The sequence below is a fragment of the Silene latifolia genome, unplaced genomic scaffold, assembly GCF_048544455.1.
Source record: "Silene latifolia isolate original U9 population unplaced genomic scaffold, ASM4854445v1 scaffold_477, whole genome shotgun sequence".
Lineage (NCBI taxonomy): Eukaryota > Viridiplantae > Streptophyta > Magnoliopsida > Caryophyllales > Caryophyllaceae > Silene > Silene latifolia.
Window position 1 is genome coordinate 1 of NW_027413392.1, and position 18,919 is coordinate 18,919.

Sequence of the window (18,919 nt, forward strand, 5' to 3'; positions counted from 1 at the left end):
TAGTAAGAATGGAAATCGGAAATCTCTATATGTTTGATAAATCAAATCGAGGGAGCACTTTATTGAAAAAGGCAGACTCATGGTCATGATAGCCATGATGGTAGATTTTTTCTTCTTTTGGGAGTGTTCGTGACTGCTTTTGCTATGTTAAATTGTTAATCAAAGTATATAAGTGGAAGTTGTACACAGGATGCTTAAGACGAGGCTATCGCTTTAAATTTTGACACCATGCTCTTTGTTCTCATAGGGCAAGTGGGAATTATACCAAGGGCTTCTTATTCCCATGCATCTGGTTGCAGCATACAGTCCCTGCTACGGCCTCAGCAGGTATTGTTTATCTAAATTTGGTCTTTTAAAAAATAACAGTTTATGTAAAATATGGTGCGTGTTTAAAGTGTCAAAGTTCGGTTCCACATCTGCGGAGAAGTTTCTCTGTAACAAAACAAGTTCTAAGACTAGCATAATTCGTGGAATGTACTCATTGACCATTGTACTGGATCCTTCATTCAGAACTAATCACGTTTGCTAAGGATGAGGTAACTAGGTGAATGTACTCCATATCAAAGATGAGTAAAGAATGAGGTTTATCAAATGTCCCTTGAATTTGATCGATCTTTTAACTTCTTCTCTTCTGAGACAATCTTCTATAGTACCATATGTTCATGGTCAAACCTTTTAAAAGTAATTGTTTACCATGGTTATCTCACCGGTATGGGCTAGTAAGGGTGGAACTAGAGGTAAAAGAGAATTAGTTAGCGTCAATGGTTCCATAAGGGTATTGCTTGGTAGGGAGTATACACAATACGTTTAATGATTGCCCTTTATTTTTATCCCTCTCAAAACTTTATTTAATTCTTCTGATTTTCATTCAGAAGCATCAATATTTTTGTACCACAGCTTCAATAAATTCTAGCACTGATGGGAATGAAGAGAAGGAAACGTAAGTGACATTTCCCCTTTGTGCCCTATTTTTATTTCTTTTTGTTTCTTGAAGCTTCTAGCAGAAGTTGTTTTGTATTTGGTCGAGTAAACATAACTAGAAAGTAGTTAGAACCAGGAAGCGCTGTAATTCTAAGCTGAATTCAGTGACATGCGAGTTTTGACCACTAATAACTGCTTGAAAGCTAATTTTTGAGTGATTTGTCAATCTAAACAAATTAACAATGTACCCGTGTCATCTATGGTGTAGTTGTCTCATGTAATTTAGAAACCTTGCTGTCTTTCTATTCATCTTCTATGATCTTTGTAAATGTGTAGAATAAATGTGACATTTGTTGAAACTGATGGAACGGAAGTTGATGCTAAGGTTCCCATTGGCACAAATATGTTGGAAGCTGCGCTTTTATATGACATTGAGATTGAAGGTTAGCACTCTACAATACCCATGTTCGTAGTATTTGATTCCTATGTGTCCTGTAATTTGAATTCCACATTAACGATGATCTCTTTGGCAAAATAAATTCGTTTCAATTATAATAAAGTTTTAGCAATGCCTAAATTTATCGAGCATGGCTTTCAGTCTGTCACATATAAGTCTTTCACATTCAGTGATGTGGCTTTGTACTCTAGAAGCAGTATCTTCAACTTTTCCTAGCATCAGAAGTAAAAACATTTTTTGCTGCTTTTCGTTTCAGGAGCCTGCGAAGGATCCTGTGCATGTTCCACGTGCCACCTTATTGTAACGGTAAATCAGTCAATACCTACTGTCATTTCTGTTCTTTGCTGTTTAAAATTCCTCTTCATCGACCTTCATTCCTTTGAATTTGTACTCCCTCGATTACAGTAGGTTATACCCATTTACTTTTGAAGTGGATTACTTAATGTCCGAACTTTTAATCGAGTCTAAAAGGTTGTGCAAATGGAGTTTGAGGCCATTTTTGGCTAAAGTTGAAAAAAATACTACTTTTAGGCTAAACTGCTGGGAACAAGTGAACAGCCAAAAGACGAAGATGTATATAACCTGCCGGAATAAAAGGGAGTAACAACTTTGACTGTGTTTGGCAGGATGTGAGTTACTACAACAAACTACCAGACGCAACAGAGGAAGAAAACGATATGTTGGACCTTGCCTTCGGACTTACTACTATGTAAGTCTCCTTACCTTGTCCTCCATTTATTATTAATTTTGCTTTATCCTGTATTCGTTTTCAATATCCGTAATTGGCTGTTTCTGTAGGTCTCGTTTGGGCTGCCAAATCCAAGCAACACGTGAAATAGACGGAATACGCTTTGCTTTACCTAGTGCCACAAGAAACTTTGCAGTTGATAAATTTATATCGAAGTCTCAGTAAACATTATTTCTTCTCCACCAAAAAGGCATCGGAATACATTGTTTGATTGACTTCCTCTCCATACCGATCAGTCTTTTTTTTTTCCAGAACATCGCTATTGATTTTTTTTTATAACAGCATTTTGCATACTGAAGACAAGCAGTTATTTGTACTTGACTTTAGTCTTAGTAGCTGTTGGCTTAGAAAAATACTAAGTGGTGGATTTTGAATCATTTTCTGTGTAAACCAATGTAAACAGAAGCTATAAGAGGCAAACTAATAGGTATGAGTGTATGACTCCCAACTCCAAAGTCCCAATTTTTCTTCGATCGTTTTTCTTTAATAAAAAAATTATATTTAAGCATTTAGGTCCGTTCTTTTAGATTGAAACTATTTTAACAAAAATAAATTTAACTTCTCGTAGTTGAAACTTGAAATAAACTGAACTTATAACTTATAAGTGATCTAAAGTGAAATTAAGTCCAATTAACACGGCCTTATAATCCAGTAACTTGATCCACATGATTGATTCTTCTTATTTTATTAGATTTTAAATAAAATTTCAATCTTAGGACATTGCTTTGTTCTATTTTTAATCGACATGAGATGAATCAAATCACCACGATCAAATTGTTAAGGATAGTTTAGCTAATGTCCAATATAAATAATGAAGATATAGTTATAATTATCGATTATAAAAGAAGTCACTAATATTATACAATACGACGATCAAATATTGGACTTTGCTTCATATTATCCTCAAGAACTCCATCTTAGCTATCAAACCAAACCGATACCGAACTCGCCCAGAAATGACACTATCATGGACCAATACATACAAAGGATAATAAAGGAGGCTTCAACCATTGCTATCAGTTAACGGTAATTACCAAACTTTACCTAAATTGATTCAATACATTTCATTTCTTCACACACCACTTCCCTCTCCACTAACTGTAAGGTCTGTAACTCACAATTCCCACTAATTTCACCCTTCAACACAATGCAATCCCTTTCCTCTTCTCAACCCTTCATTAACTCCACAATTCCTCTACAATCTCCCAACAACTTCAACAAAAATCCCAACCTCAGGTTTCCTGCAAAATTATCAACTACCCAATTCAATTCTTGCAAAAACAGAAAAAGGGTATCAGTTAATTCTCAATTTAAGGGTTTACAGTTTCTGGGTTTATGTAATTCATTTGAAAAACAAAAAAATTCATTGTTTGGTTCATTGGGTTGTGTTAATTGTACTAAAGTTTGTAACTTTATGTGTGATGGATTGAAATTAGGGTTTAGTAATTCAGAGAAATTTAGGGTTTTTGAGGTGAATTGTGTAGTGGGTGGGAGAAAGATGGGAACTTTAGGGAAGTTAAGGGCAGTGATGAATGTAGATGAAGTAGTGGGGGAAGAAGTGAGTGGAGGTGAAGATAAGGAGAAGTATGATGCAATTGTTATCGGGTCCGGTATGGGTGGGTTGGTTGCTGCAACACAGTTGGCTGTGAAGGGAGCAAAGGTTTTGGTGTTGGAGAAGTATGTAATTCCTGGTGGTAGTTCTGGGTTTTATGAGAGGGATGGGTATGTATTTGATGTCGGTTCTTCTGTGATGTTTGGCTTCAGTGATCAGGTTAGCTTGGGATTATTCTTTCTGTGCTTTTTTATTTTTGAATTGATATTATGCTGTTATAGTGGGATAACTTGAGTTTAGTGACTTACTGTAAGTGTAATATCTAAGATGTTTGAGTGGTGCTGTTTTGTTGCGAATTTTAGAGATTTGTATGACATGGAACAATTCATTGGTGATTGATGATTGAATTCTCTAGTCAGATGGTATTGTGTGTCTTGTAGCTTTTACTATGAGATGGTTGCTTATGCTACTTGATTGATGTGGAATGAACATAGAGCATCAACGAAAAACTTATTGAGATGCTTCAGTAGCTTCCATGTAAAAGAAGTATTGTGCCATGGCCCATAGAGTGTCGACTTTGTTGAATCGGAGATGTGAGCTTAAGCTTGCATACCTTGTGTCCTTGTGGCCTGTTGATATGTAAGCTTAGGTCATTTAAAGTGTAGGTTCTGTTAAAGATTTGTTGAAGTGAACGCAGGAAAGTCCATTTTGTTTTCAGAGCACGTCTCAAGAACAGATTATGCTTATGCCTATTTTCATTGGCTGTATATAAGGAGTATGCCTCATTGAGATATTGACTATCGAGGTTCTCGTCAGGAGAGTGGATTAAAATGTGGAATCAGTAAGTATGGAAATGAAGGTCGGAACTGTCTGAATGATGTGATAATGAATTAATGATCCTTTCGTAGTTAATCTTAGTGCCTCGCTTTTTAAACGCCTCGTGTTTTTGCAGGGTAATCTGAACTTAATCACTCAGGCGTTAGCAGCAGTAGGTCATAAGATGGAGGTCATACCAGACCCTACCACTGTCCACTTTCACCTACCAAATACTCTTTCTGTTCAAGTGCACAGATACTACGACGACTTTGTCACTGAATTGACTAGTAAATTTCCCCATGAGAAAGAAGGCATTCTCAAATTCTATGGGGTGTGTTGGAAGGTCAGTTTCGAATTAGCCTATTTTGGGCCTTCTTCAAGTTCTCACCTTTGCGGCATTTGATATCAAAGGTTAATAGTTGTATGCATTTTGTAGATCTTTAATGCTTTGAACTCATTGGAGCTGAAGTCACTTGAGGAACCTCTCTATCTTTTCGGGCAGTTCTTTCAAAAGCCTCTTGAATGTTTAACCCTTGGTAAGTCATTCTATCTGTCTGTATTATTTTTATTGGCCAAGAAGATAAGGTTAGGCGGATTACTTGTCGTCCTCACTTATGCTGTCAGTTCTCACATTTTACCTTCATACTTTTTTTTTTTTTTTTTTTTTTGAGGAATTACCTTCATACTTTTAAAAGTGTCTTATCTGATGGTTTGTTTCGAGTCTCCACTACCGTGGTTCAGTAAGTTGAAAGAATGTTTTGGCTAAAGTTATCGACTGGTTTTTTCACGAGCACTTGTCTTGGCTGGTAGGGGTACGTTTGCTGTAATTTTGACCTCCTTAGACCCTCGCTTTAAACCTTTATGACAGATCTAATCATTTGTGGGCGTGTCAACATATGGAAGCCATTTATCCAATATGATAATGGTGCATGCTTAATGTCTAAAGTCCTGTTACTTCTCTTCTTCCAGCCTTTTACTTACCGCAAAATGCTGGAGAAATAGCTCGAAAATATATTAAGGATCCTGAACTGTTATCCTTTATAGATGCTGAGGTAATTCATGTTGCTATGTTTTGTCATCTTAAGCGTATGCTTATTTTTCGGAGTTAAAAACACTTCTCCATAAAAAGAAAAAGGATTTAACAGTGTGATAAAATAGTAAAGATATGTGTGATTTCATGCAGTGTTTTATTGTGAGCACCGTTAATGCTTTGCAAACTCCAATGATTAATGCAAGTATGGTAAGATATATCTATGCATTTGTTATATGTGGTTTTTTTCTTTTTTGGTTCATTTCATGTTTTCATATATATACGTAGACATTTTTCTTAAAGGACATGATATTCTATACTATAGGTACTATGTGATAGGCATTTCGGAGGGATCAACTATCCGGTAGGTGGTGTTGGTGGAATAGCCAAGTCTCTTGCACAAGGCCTAGTTGACCAGGGAAGCAAAATACTTTACAAAGCAAATGTGACAAGCATCATTCTGGAGCATGGGAAAGCTGTAAGTTTATGTTATTATGGATTAGGTTTTGTATTCAACTCTTTGACACCTCACTTTGGCCGTATGCTGTGTGTTTGCAATAATTCGATACCATTACTTTGACATCTCATTAAGGCCAACAACATCATACGATTACTTATACCGTTTTACTGTTACAGGTTGGAGTGAGGCTTTCTGATGGACGGGAGTTTTATGCTCGAACCGTTATATCAAATGCCACTCGATGGGATACCTTTGGTAAGTTTCTAGGAACAATGCTTTCATATTCTTTAAACCAGTGTCATCAGTTTCATTAGCGTATTTCACATTGCAGGAAAGCTTTTGAAATCTGAGAAGCTTCCAAAAGAAGAGGAAAGTTTTCAGAAATTATATGTCCAGGCCCCATCTTTTCTTTCGATACACATGGGAGTCAAGGCTGAAGTTTTACCTCCAGATACAGATTGCCACCACTTCGTTCTTGAGGTGACTTTATGCGTTTGATAGTTTGTCATGAAAGCCTTTACTGTTTAATTCTTTTTGTTACTGTTCTTGGGGAAATACAGCTGATGGTGCTGTTTCGTTATCATGTAGACCGACTGGAAAGATTTAGAAAAGCCTTACGGAAGCATATTTTTGAGCATTCCAACAGTTCTTGATTCCTCGTTGGCTCCTGAAGGACATCACATACTACACATATTTACAACTTCTTCCATTGATGACTGGCAGGTAAATAACCGTCATTTGTTAAAAAAAAATTGATTCAAAAACTGAATAATGCGAAGTAGTAGAGGATCTCAGATGCTTCTCTGAAAGAATCTGTTTCTACATTTGTACCTCAGGGACTTTCTCGTGCAGGCTACAATGAAAAGAAGGAACTTATCGCAGATGAAATCATTAGCAGATTGGAGAAGAAGTTGTTTCCAGGGCTAAAATCTTCAATCACATTTATGGAGGTATCTTTTGAACAACATTACCCCAGTGCCTTAATGGCTTCCGTCTATGGCTAATGCCTAATGCAATCTGTTAGATTTGATATTTATTTTCTGAAATATTTCAAATTTATCCGCCACATTGTATTTTGTTACACATCATGATGACAGGTTGGAACTCCAAAGACACACAGACGGTACTTGGCTCGTGATAATGGCACATATGGACCGATGCCACGGGCTGTTCCAAAAGGGTTACTCGGAATGCCATTCAATACAACGGTTAGCTCAAAATACCAGTTTTCACATTATGGTGTTGCCACCTTTACATTGGTGTGAATTGGATACTCTGCTGTCAATCTTGCAGGCAATAGACGGTCTTTACTGTGTCGGTGATAGTTGCTTCCCAGGGCAAGGGGTCATAGCTGTAGCTTTTTCAGGAATAATGTGTGCTCATAGAGTCGCAGCTGATATTGGTGAGTTATTGTCTGATATTGATAGATTAGTTTTTATTTTTTATTGATAAGACCAAGTTTCCAAACTTTAAATCCCTTCCCAATTAGCTCATGATTGTGAAACCAACCATTTATAAAACATTAAAACCCACCCTTATAGCTATTAACCCATAGGCCATAACCACCCCCATAATGTAGGTCAACCTCATGATAATCTTATGATAAAACCGTCACCATATGAGAATGTTTCATGATTGGTCATTTTGCCTTAAAATCTTGCTCGCCATGCAGGGTTCGAGAAATCTTCCCCGGTACTTGACGCTGCGCTCCTTCGTTTGCTTGGGTGGTTTAGGACATTGGCATGATCAGCCAGAACTCCAAGTTTGAAGAAGCTCTTCAAAAGGCGATCAAATGGATCAAATTGCCTACATGGTATCTGGTTAAGATCAAGGTGAAGAAATTTCAAGCTGCTTGCAAATTTTGAGTTATACAAGGGGATTGAGATAAATTTATGTTCACTTCAAATATGTTGAGGTGAGATCATATGTGCATTTAAATTTGTTGGGTCTCGTACATACCTAATACTACGGCGGAGTAAACACTTGATAGACATAGTGGCATATAGAGGTGGTTGTACATGAAGCAAACCCTGGCCTTAAATGTAAATACAGAGCATTAGAGCAATGATGCTTAAAACTGTTTATATTAATTTAAGCATGCAATATTTATATCAGGAACGAATTATTGACAGTGAAATTCGAAAAACTTACAATAATGCTAACTTTCGTATATCATTAAGCAGATTTGTACGACTAACTCGTCCGGTAATAACTACTGATATCTGTATAACAAGAAGCTTTCTTAAAATTGTAATTTCATCCCCTGTTATGCGGTAATTAGTTTTCAACCCAAGCATTTTTACAGCCAAGTAGTAAATAATTACAGTAGGCTATGCAGCAACTGTTTTATCATGACCCTTTTTTTTGGCCAACATATGGCCTATTATCATGAACGGAGTTTGTCTAGTAAAACTGTACAAGAATGCCATCGATGATGAAGGTATGAGTGAACTCATCGGAGTATGAGCAAATGGCACCACCAGAACTTGATAGTCCGACATCTCCTTTTGAAACTCCAACAGCGGTCACATGGCCCAGCTTCAAAGTTCAAACGACTGTCAATGTCTTATACAACACCATCTTACAACTAGAGAACCCCAAATATTCAAGATTTTCTCACAGATTCAATCTTGCGACAAATTAGAGGGAGGGACTTGCAGCAATCTTGACAATGTGGTGAAAGGTTCAAGTAGAGGAAAGAGCGCGACAAATCAAATACTAAAAAAAGAAATTAAAGAAACAGATCTCAAAAGTCCAACTATGGTTAACCCAAAATAATACAGTATATAGGAACGTTCAGATGATGTGAACTATTTGTGGACAACTAGACTTTATTACAGTTCCCACACTACTAGACGTTCCTCGTGACAAAATACCCGATTGCTGCAATTTCCATCACCAAAACTACATGGACGATGATATTTTTCGCAGTGTTTCACAAGTCTACATCATAATTAAGTACTTATAAGGTTAAACAGATTTACAGAGCAAAAGTCAGCATAAGCTAAGCTGGTGATCAACCTTCTGGTAAACCAGTGAAATTCAGAATGAATCAAATAGGAGAAAGAGAAGCTACTTGAGAGTCGTCTGCGTATTTGAGACCCTTCAAACATGCCTTATGCATGTCATAAGTAACTACAGTTGCCGGAATGCCAAATGTAAAATCAACTTCCTGCGAATCTCCACTTGTCTTGTCTGTTTCAAACTTTCGGTTAACTTCAAGAGCAGCATTCAATCCCATTGAGTTTGGTTCTGTGGTAAAACTGCAAGATCCATTTAAAAGGATGTTGCGTTAGTACCTTCTTGTAGTCGAATGCAGATACACATCATAAGACCCAGGTTTTCGAACAAACTGAACACAAAATAGTTGAAGACTTGTGGGTAGTGTTTCGAAACACTGGAATGACACATTTTGAAACCTAATGTAGATCTCGTGCAAAACTGCCCTTTTTGTGCTTATACATTCTAATTTTAAAACTTGTCTAATATTATTTGTTACATACTTAGCACCTCGGAAATACGAGTAACTTTTTTTAGGTCCACCAGTGCTACCCTTAAGTCTTCCAACTATTTTGTGTTCCTCGTACCCAACAGAACAAAGGTATTGCATTTCTTGGCGGATATGTAAATGAAATGAGCATACCTTGCTTCAAAACTCTTTCCCTCAGAAGACATAGCTGAGCATACAGAGGAGACTATCCAGGGCGGAAGATAAGATCCCTTTAATTCTATACTGTAAGAGACACCACCTTTTGAACCATCAATTGATCCACCATCTTTTGTTGCCGATCCTTTTGATAGCATATAGTCTGCTCTCTTTATTTCTTTACATTTCACCTACAAATATGATGATTGGCTGAGAAAAAACCGCAGATAAAGTCGAAATGATTTACATTAAACTGCAAAACTAAGATGACAATGTATCAAAGAAAACACAGTATGCTTTCAAGAACTGAACCTATCGACTATCCAGCATTACCGGACCCAAGATATGATATTCAGCAGCAATTTAGCATTAGTAAAGATCCACATAAAATTTAGAGGAGCATCTACTGCTTGTGAATTGTAACTTGAGTATCAAAAGCAATTTGTTTAATAGTAAGAGCGCCTTTGACCCCTATTCACTATCAAGCAATTTAATCGACAAAAAAAAAAAAAAATATATCCAGTGATCCAGCGTAAGTTTTCAGCAAAGGAAATCGTCTCCCCTATTTGTAGATGTGTGATGCTGCAATGCTAAAAATAGTTAATTTTTCTAGATCATAGCCAGGAAGTACCAGTCATTAAAATGATATGTTACAAATGACGCATTGACAGAACAGTACTTGCAAAGATCAATAACATTCTTATGTAAACATGAGAACATTTTTGCTTACGTACTCTATTGTAAAGCAACTTCCATTTATAATGAAGCCAAAGACTTGCTATCTTTAGGTGATTTAAAGACTTGCTATCTTTAGGTGTGTTTGGATTGAGGAATTTGGAGGGAAAAGAAAGGGAGGGAGAGTAGGGGATTTAAAATCCCTTGTTTGGATAGCAAATGAGGGTGGAGTGAAATGGAGGGGGAGAGATTTCCTCCTCCAAGCCTAATCAAAATAGGCAAGATTTGAAGGGAAATTATATCCTAACACCCACATCCCATTCCCCCTCCCCTTCGCTTCTCTCCCTTTCCCTTCCCTCCTTTCCCTTCCCTTTTCCTCCACTTTTGCTATTTGGATTAAAGGATTTGGAGGGAAAAGAAATGGAGGGAGAGTAGAGGATTTAAAATCCCTTGTTTGGATAGCAAATAAGGGTGGAGGGAAATGGAGGGGGAGGGATTTGAAGGGATCCATTTTCCCTCCTCCAAGGCAAATCAAAATCTCTCCACTTAACTACCGATGGGAGGTTTTAAGGCACTTAGGTAAATTTGTTTTTGTACTATATTTTGTATATCAGCTGCCTTCAGCACAGTTCTTGAAGTTCTTGCAAGATGAGCAAGTATTATTGTTAATACTCCTAATTGAAAACCATTTAAACTGGGAGCCATTACACTTCTTAATTTGATCCAAAATTGCCCAAGTAAGTCAATATGATTGCAATGACTGACCTCTGGCGAAGAGAGAGCGGCATTCACAAATGGCAAGGGACCGCATAAGACGGGCACATCCATATTGCTCAACATTGTCAACAACGATCTATAAAGAACAAAGAGGACTAATTAGATACAAAACATGTCTTTTAAATAAAGATAATGCAGTTAATTACGAAGATAAAAAACTATGATGTACCTATAATTAAGCAGAAAATCATAGAGTCCATGAACATTTTCATTGCCATTTACAGCTAATAAAGACTTTGGGCTGCTGTCCACATCAGGCATTGAACTCATACGCTTTGCCTGCATATGATCAAGTCCCAAGTTCAAAGGAAATTAAAAAAATAAACAAGCACCTATAATCACCACTCACTGCTTTAGAGTAATACAAAGCCTGAACGTCAACAGGCCAAAACATTATGTCATAACTCATAAGCGTGTAGCCATTATATTTCTGCTCCTTGTTTCAGTATTTGAGAACAAGTGATTGGATTCATGAATTAGTAATATTTTTTTGGACATCATTTGCCTGCACGACCAAATCAAATATATCAATGATTTAGAAGGTACCTGTCCCAAGTTCTGTTTCTCAATCTCAGACAGCTCAACCAAGTCTTCCCTACTTATCTGCTCAACTTCCGTAGAGCAAAAAGGCATAGAGTAAGAGATATCCTGAAAATAGAAAAAGAAGAATGTGGAGCATTTGGCTGCTAATTATAGATCTATATACGGAGTGCATATAGTTTGATGCAAATGTGGACCATCATCAACATAAGGGTATTATTTGGGACATGGAGTCTTAATGTAGCCTTCAGCTATAAGTCACAAATTAGGTTTAATAGAAAATAGAAAAAGAAATGTGTCTAATGAGAGGAAGAGGATCTAAACTGAAAAACAAAATTCAGCTTGGCTAAAAGTGTACGCTAAGAGAGTGCTATTGCTATACTTAGGCCAACAATTATGTGTGAGTTGTTATAAACAGGATGCTTCTCCAACTACGATCTAAGACAAAGTATCAGAACTCATCCTTATACATGCTAAAAAATTCAAGGTAATTGACAGACGATAAAATTTATTTAATTGTAAAACAGTGACAATCATTTGCAGACTCCAGATCAATTAACTATGTATGCATGTGTATGACTATGAACATATGCATCTCCAGCCACAAGTAAATCAGAGTTCAAGTTTGATTTTCCCAAGAAGCACGGGGTGCTTCAACTTTTTCTTTGAGATACTCGGTAGCTATTGACAGCTGCATCTATCTTATTTCTGACCATCTACAGACTACATACATCAGTTCAAAATGATAGTGGACCTTATAAAACGCCTGATACATCAATCACTCCTGAATGCTGACAGCTTCATTGCCTTTTTATTTTTTCAATTTGCCAACCTCAACATGACAACAATAAAAACTTTCAAATATAGCTATGATGGATGCGATAACAAAAGCTTTCTATGTGGCCAAGTGACAATGCCTATGGCGACGAAGAGCTATCAACAAGAAGCTACCCCCCATCCTCTAGAGGTGTGAAGTGCATTCGTGATATCTAATAAAATCGTTCTCGATGTTCATCAGTAGTCAATAGAATATACGGGTAACTATAATGAACTAAGTAATGTTCATGAACTCAAATTTTGGCAAACTACAAACGTGATGAAAGAGATTGAAAAAATGACAAAATATAGCAATATAAAAGCAATTGAACAAAAAAAAATTAAGTGTGTTAAACAATTGGGATACAACTTACATGCTCCCTCAACAAAGACCTCAAACCTCTGGTAGATTGAGAAATGTAAGCATTGCATACTCGTTTTCCTTCCTTCATCCCATCAGCAGCAGTGAACATAACCACAAACTGTGATGCACAAACTGGTAAAGATTTTACAAAGATATATTAGAACATAAAATTCAGAAACAATAGAAGACCAAACGTAAAGACAAATGCTCTCAACAAGACGCATACACCACATTTTTCTATGGACAAGCATAGTATCTGGAATCAGAAAACAGAAGGTTATTATTTTGAGACTGAGGCTTTGCTACTTCAGCGAACTACCAAGCACCCTTATCAAAATGTGGTATTGCGTATTTCAAACGGTCCGGTTCCTACAATCATAAATGAGTTCTCCTAGTCTCTTAACTTGATGAAGAACACTTCAGCCAATGTACTACCCAACTCTCAAACAGCAGAAATCAACAGGCCAATTCATGGCCAGAAATACCTGACATTAGCTGAACCTTAAGTCATACACCTTACTAGGCGACCTAAGTAATCAAAAACATCAATGTGCTCCTAGACAGTGTTTTTGTCCCATATTACCCCATCATACGTGCTTAAAAACAATCTAGCTATTGATTTCATTATAAATTGCGTAGATAATTACATTTGAGAGGACTATCTTATCATGGCTATCTTATCATTCCTATATAAAAAGTTATTTGTGCAAGGTCTGTCTATTATTTTGTTTGACTTTTGATATTATATGCTTACTACTTACCATAGAAGATGTTACAGCCACTTTTCCTTAGCATGTAGTAGAGGCTTCTAAATGAATCCTCCCAAGCCAGTTGTCGTTTACCTAAGAAATCCATCTCCGCTGCAAAAATTATGGTACGCTAGTATTATGGATCCAAAGTTCCAAACTACTGCAAATGAGAAATTCTCGACTGAAAAGTGGATTAAAATATTAAATACCTCCTCCATTAGATGAACTCAACACTGAGATTACAGAGGCAGGCAATGAAGACTGGGGGTAAATCCAAGAGTGCAAACAGGATTCTGTAACAGCAGGAGGATTTGAAACGGAACTAGTACTTAAATTACCAGAACAGCCAGATTGAGATGAGAAAGGGGTCATTCCATTGTATGTGCCACACATAAATAATCTATGAAGCCTGAAATTACAATTTAAGAAAAGATCAATTACCAAGAACTGGAATATTGCAGCTAGTTTGCACTACATAAACAAAATTGAAAGAATGGTAAAAACGACATTATTGCTAAAACTATCTAATTAGTGTGTGTTTGGCCTGACTTTTAAAAGTGTTTTTGGCCTTAAAAACAGTTTTTGGCCAAACACATCATTATTTAAAAGCTAAAGCAAAATTTCTCAAAAGCCAAAAAATCATCTTTTTACCCATAAAAATAGAAGCAGCAATTTGCTACCTCTGCTTTTGAAAAACACTTTTAGAATATTAAGCTTAAAAAAAAAACTCATTTTCAACAAGTTAGGCCAAACATGCTCTTAGAACAGCAATATTAATAACCACCTAATTAGACTCCTACAAATTTATAAATTCCAGGCATAAGGATACAAGCAGTTATACAGATTATCTTTCTTACTCATCTGACTGTAACATGGCCAGGACATCAAAATGGCATCCCCTTCCTAAAATATGATTGGACAATTTTTCTCTCTTACTAACTTAAGAGAATCAAGCGATAATAATTTGTCCATCCAACACTATGCGAGACTAGTCAACCATGCAGACTTATCAGCACAACAGCATTCCCAAATGACTTTGGAATTTGGGTTGGCTGAAAAGGCTTTTTAACATAAGCAATTATAATTTTACTGATTCAAATGTAATAATGTATATAGGTTCAGCTTTTATTTTCTGATAGACTATGTTACTGGGTGACAACTAGAAGTATCAATCTTGAGTACGTGACCAAGCGTCGGCCTTGGGTAAAGAAAAAAATATCATAATTTTGTTTTAAATGAAATTTCAGAAGTGTTTGTTTTAAATGAAATTATGCTTGAAGCTTCAACCGTTCATTCACTATTTAAGCAACTAATGAAGGGCAGCATCAAAAAAAAGATCATGTATTGGCATGTGCACATCTAGTAGCAGTAAAGTGAACATTTTTGTCAGCAATAGCAAATGCCTCACCTATCAACAGGCGATGAAGATACAATACGAATGGCAGTTTTAAGTGTGAAATCAAGAGGAACTTTTCTTCCAGGAACAAGTATTTCAGAACCAAAATTCCCCAACAATGTTGATTTTACATCACCGCATTTTCCTGCAGAACTAGGTGGAGAACAAGAACCAGAAGTCTCACGAGCAGCTAGCCCTTTAAATGCTTTGTCCTGGAATATATCAGTCAATTATTTGACCATAAATATAAATGATATTAATGACCTCTAATAAAAGAAAAAGGAAAAATAAGGCACCAGAAAAATACCACGTCAACAGATCCTTGCTCTGAAAACTTTTCAAAGCCTAGTGATAGCTCAGCCACACTGCGAAATTTGCTGTGACTTTCTTTTTCAGCACTAGGACATTGACCAGAAACGCTGTCTTGAACATTTGCAGCTGCCGTATGTTTACTGCCAGGACAGCAAGGAGAAAGCAAGAAATCAATTACATGAAATGCAAATTTTACATAATGTATATATATAGCCTTGCAAATCTCATGTTGCACAACGGTACCAAATAGCAATAGAGGTGGTACAATATGCAAATAGAATGCACGTTCAAAAATTTCATACCTATACAAATCCCGATGACTCTTGAGGGTCACATTTGAAGAAAAAGAACTCTTTAATCCGATTCTTTCTTTCGTCACCTGACTATCCTGCAAACAGTTGTTCAAAAATACAGAAAAGAAGTGATCAGCAATCATCCATCAGCAGGGGCATCTCTATTTCCACTATTCAGCAAGTCTAAAATCCACGTACTATCAAAAATAGATATTTTAGAGTTGAAGAGCAAATGTTCAACCCTAACAAATGCGGATAGCACAGAATCACCTTTAAGCCTGTTTTTTGAGTGAGCACATCGAGCTTGCTGGTTGGTTTTCTAGCCTGATATACTTCATCTAAGCGCTTCTCTACATATCTTGTATTCTTAAGACCTAACTTCATAGTCCCAGTGTCAGCCGTACTCGTATTTCTGACGATAGTTATCAAAAACACAATGTTACAACTTACAACACAACAAGATAATCTCTTGTCCACAAACAAAGAACAATATGAAAAGATGCACTGAAAGGCAGAAACTTAAACAGAACAAGTAGAATAACAGATGCATACTCAAAAGAAGAAGGCACACGTGGTACTTCCACTGCAATTTTTCTTTTCAACTGCTCTCCCTGTCATACAAAAATAAAAGTATGAAACAACATAAGACAACCTGCAATCTAACTAAAAGAGGACTATCACGAGTTTCTATCTTCACTCAACAGTCACCAACAGTCGTTCCAATTAAAGACAGCGCAATAACTTGATTGCTTATTATCATACTTACGACAGGATACAAAGCTCTGTCAAAGAATGAAGATGATGAATAACAATGCGCAAATTTAAAAGTTTTGACCTAGACGTCGGATGCCCCTACTTGCGGTTAAGCGCCTTCCTAGTATACACCACATGAAACTGAACATACAATTGCATAACAAATTGCACATCAGATCATTCACTTTCTTGTGGGCAATTTGAGGAATCCCTACTAAGTCAGTCATATAAGACTTTGTGTTTGAGATAAAGACGCCACCAAATCAAACACAGGAACACCAATAATCAGTACTTCCCAAAGAAACACACAAGACAGCAATAAACAAGATGAATGACTTCATATCAAACTGCTTCAATTTTCACTTTCATCGATAAACAAGATCCTATCTAAGGAAGACATATAAATCTTGCAATTTTCAAGGAACGTACCACCAAGTTTGACAATACGTACTCCCTTCGTCCCAATCATTTGTTTACTTTTTTTATCCTATCTAAGGTGAACAAATGATTGGGACAGAGGAAGTACTTAAATGGCTAAAATACACAAGCAAGCGAAGTGAAATACTAATTTTACATAGAGCGAGACAGAGAAAAATGAATTGAAATCGCTCAACATACCACCAAGTTGGACAACACGTACTCCCTTCATCCCAATCATTTGTTTACCTTTTTTTATCCTATATAAGGTAAACAAATGATTGGGACGGAGGAAGTACTTAAATGGCTCAAATACACAAGCAAGTGAAGTGAATTAATAATTTCACATAGAGCAAGACAGATAAAAAATGAATTAAAATCGCTCCGATTCTACAATAGGCTTACAACATCATTATCCAAGTGCCTCAACCGCTTTCGCAATATGCACTATGTCTCAGAATACAATCATTCCATAAACACGGAAAAGATATATCAAGAAAGAAAAGAACAAACTCGTAATTGAGAAGGAGTTTTGCGCTTGAGCAGCGGTCGAGAAGCATTAACGGAAGCGCCGCCACCACCAGCAGCACCACTACCACCCCCAGCAGTACCGCAAAAAGGTAAAGAATCCATCGGCAAAGACGACGGCGGTACAACAGCTTTAGCGACTTCCGTCATCGCCAACGGATCTATTTCTCGCCACCGCAAGTATCAATTCCTCCACACTAATATCACATCATCAAAAACAATCAAAACAACAAAGATTAAGTTAGATTAGGTTAGGTTAGGGTATTGAATGAAGTATAGAGTGAGTAAAATAGGGGAAAATTAATTGAATTAGGGTTAGTGAAAATTGAGTTTTACCTGAGTGAGTGAAGAATTTGGGGGAAAGATGAAAAATGGTGAGTGGAGAAAACAGCGAAAATTAGAAGAGGGAAAGTAGTGTGAAAATTGGGGGGGAAATTAATTTTGGAGACGGGATTTGAATCGCATTTCAGTTCATTTTTCTCCCGCGTTTATGTTTTTTGCTGTCTTCTCGGTAGATTATGGGATCCAAGTTCAGTAGAACCGGTAAGTATGTCTCACAATTGGGTTGTGTTCGGGTTTGGATCACTCTTGTTTATGTATTCGGGTTCGGTTACTTTAAATTTGGGATAGTTTCGGACTTGTAGGTGTGTTGGTGTCAAACTGTTTAGGAATAATGGTTTAAATTTTGGATCAAATCGAACTAGCGCCTTATCAAACCAGGTTGTGAGTTAAATTTGGGTTCTTTATTCGGCTGCAGATCAAAAACGGGTCGAGTCATTTATTTTGTTGTCCCAGCAGTGTTGGTTGACTTGGTTCTTGTGTTTACCATAGTTTTTGTCTTGATAAACTTCATTATCGTGTCTATAATGTTTAATTTGGGCAACACTAAGTAAAATACAAGCGACAAAAAGGCAGCTTCCTAAATAAAATAGGCTTTTCAATATTTTTCGTATAAACTTTTATTAAAATGGGTATGTGATATGCACGATAAAAAATGACTTGTCTTGATTTTCCACATCCTCTACCAACTTGACTAAGTGGTGCCACGTTCCCCTCAATTCCCTTGTCTTCATTTTCCACATCCTCTACCAACTTGACTAAGTGGTGCCACGTTAAAAAATTCCCTTTCCTATTTACGATAGTCTCTCCCCTCTCTTTTCACCCCCAAACCCTAATTCGAAAACCCAACACTCTCATCCCCCAAATTTCAATTCCAATACTCCAAGATCTGGATTCTCACTAGGGATGGCAATGGGTCGGATTGGATCGGGTTTTGCAAGATCCAAACCCAATCCACTTAGTTATTGGATCACAGATCCATATCCATACCTGATCCATATCCAAAATTTTAAAATCCATACCCGATCCATTATACTTTTTTCAAATCCATACCCGCTCCAAATCCATACCCGATCCATCATATCGTCCAAAAACCAATTCGAAACTTCATTTGACTACATACAAAATTAATTTTATATAATAAAATTGAAATTTCAAGGTTAATAAACCCTAAATTTTAAAAAATATCTAATTGGATCGGGTTCGGGTATGAATGAATCGGGTTTCCAAGATTTGGATTCTCGGTTTTCAATCAGTGGATATGGATATGGGTTTTAATAGTGGATTGGGGATGGGTATTTTTAAATGGTGGTTTGGATCGAATTTTTTT

The 18,919-nt window shown here is 36.7% G+C and overlaps 3 protein-coding genes across 4 annotated transcripts; 2 read left to right on the forward strand and 1 right to left on the reverse strand.

Moving 5' to 3' along the window:
* The first annotated feature begins 198 nt into the window (after window positions 1-198).
* LOC141639623 (uncharacterized) lies at window positions 199-2,633 on the forward strand. The gene is made up of 6 exons (XM_074448696.1): window positions 199-327; window positions 873-940; window positions 1,258-1,364; window positions 1,635-1,684; window positions 2,005-2,087; window positions 2,177-2,633. Exons 1-6 carry the CDS (start codon window positions 229-231, stop codon window positions 2,289-2,291), a joined length of 522 nt encoding a protein of 173 aa, XP_074304797.1. The 5' UTR covers window positions 199-228; the 3' UTR covers window positions 2,292-2,633.
* A 361-nt stretch (window positions 2,634-2,994) lies between these two features.
* On the forward strand, window positions 2,995-8,098 carry LOC141639627 (prolycopene isomerase, chloroplastic). Of its 2 annotated transcripts, none has more exons than XM_074448701.1 (13): window positions 2,995-3,897; window positions 4,631-4,837; window positions 4,931-5,030; window positions 5,464-5,546; window positions 5,678-5,734; window positions 5,850-6,002; window positions 6,161-6,239; window positions 6,316-6,464; window positions 6,573-6,707; window positions 6,821-6,934; window positions 7,082-7,192; window positions 7,278-7,386; window positions 7,657-8,098. In XM_074448701.1, exons 1-13 carry the CDS (start codon window positions 3,274-3,276, stop codon window positions 7,728-7,730), a joined length of 1,995 nt encoding a protein of 664 aa, XP_074304802.1. In that variant the 5' UTR covers window positions 2,995-3,273; the 3' UTR covers window positions 7,731-8,098. The 2 variants fall into 2 exon arrangements, 1 of the variants encoding a protein (XP_074304802.1); XR_012542602.1 differs by having other exon boundaries at window positions 3,149-3,897; window positions 6,837-6,934.
* Window positions 8,099-8,715: 617 nt separating this feature from the next.
* On the reverse strand, window positions 8,716-17,768 carry LOC141639624 (uncharacterized). Its single transcript, XM_074448697.1, has 15 exons — window positions 17,587-17,768; window positions 17,236-17,447; window positions 16,105-16,163; window positions 15,823-15,964; window positions 15,562-15,647; window positions 15,255-15,399; window positions 14,960-15,159; window positions 13,761-13,960; window positions 13,564-13,662; window positions 12,813-12,934; window positions 11,629-11,730; window positions 11,252-11,361; window positions 11,071-11,158; window positions 9,628-9,821; window positions 8,716-9,247 (listed from the first exon to the last, which is right to left on the reverse strand). The coding sequence occupies exons 2-15, from the start codon at window positions 17,398-17,400 to the stop codon at window positions 9,037-9,039; spliced, it is 1,923 nt and encodes a 640-aa protein (XP_074304798.1). The 5' UTR covers window positions 17,401-17,447; window positions 17,587-17,768; the 3' UTR covers window positions 8,716-9,036.
* Window positions 17,769-18,919: the final 1,151 nt, after the last annotated feature.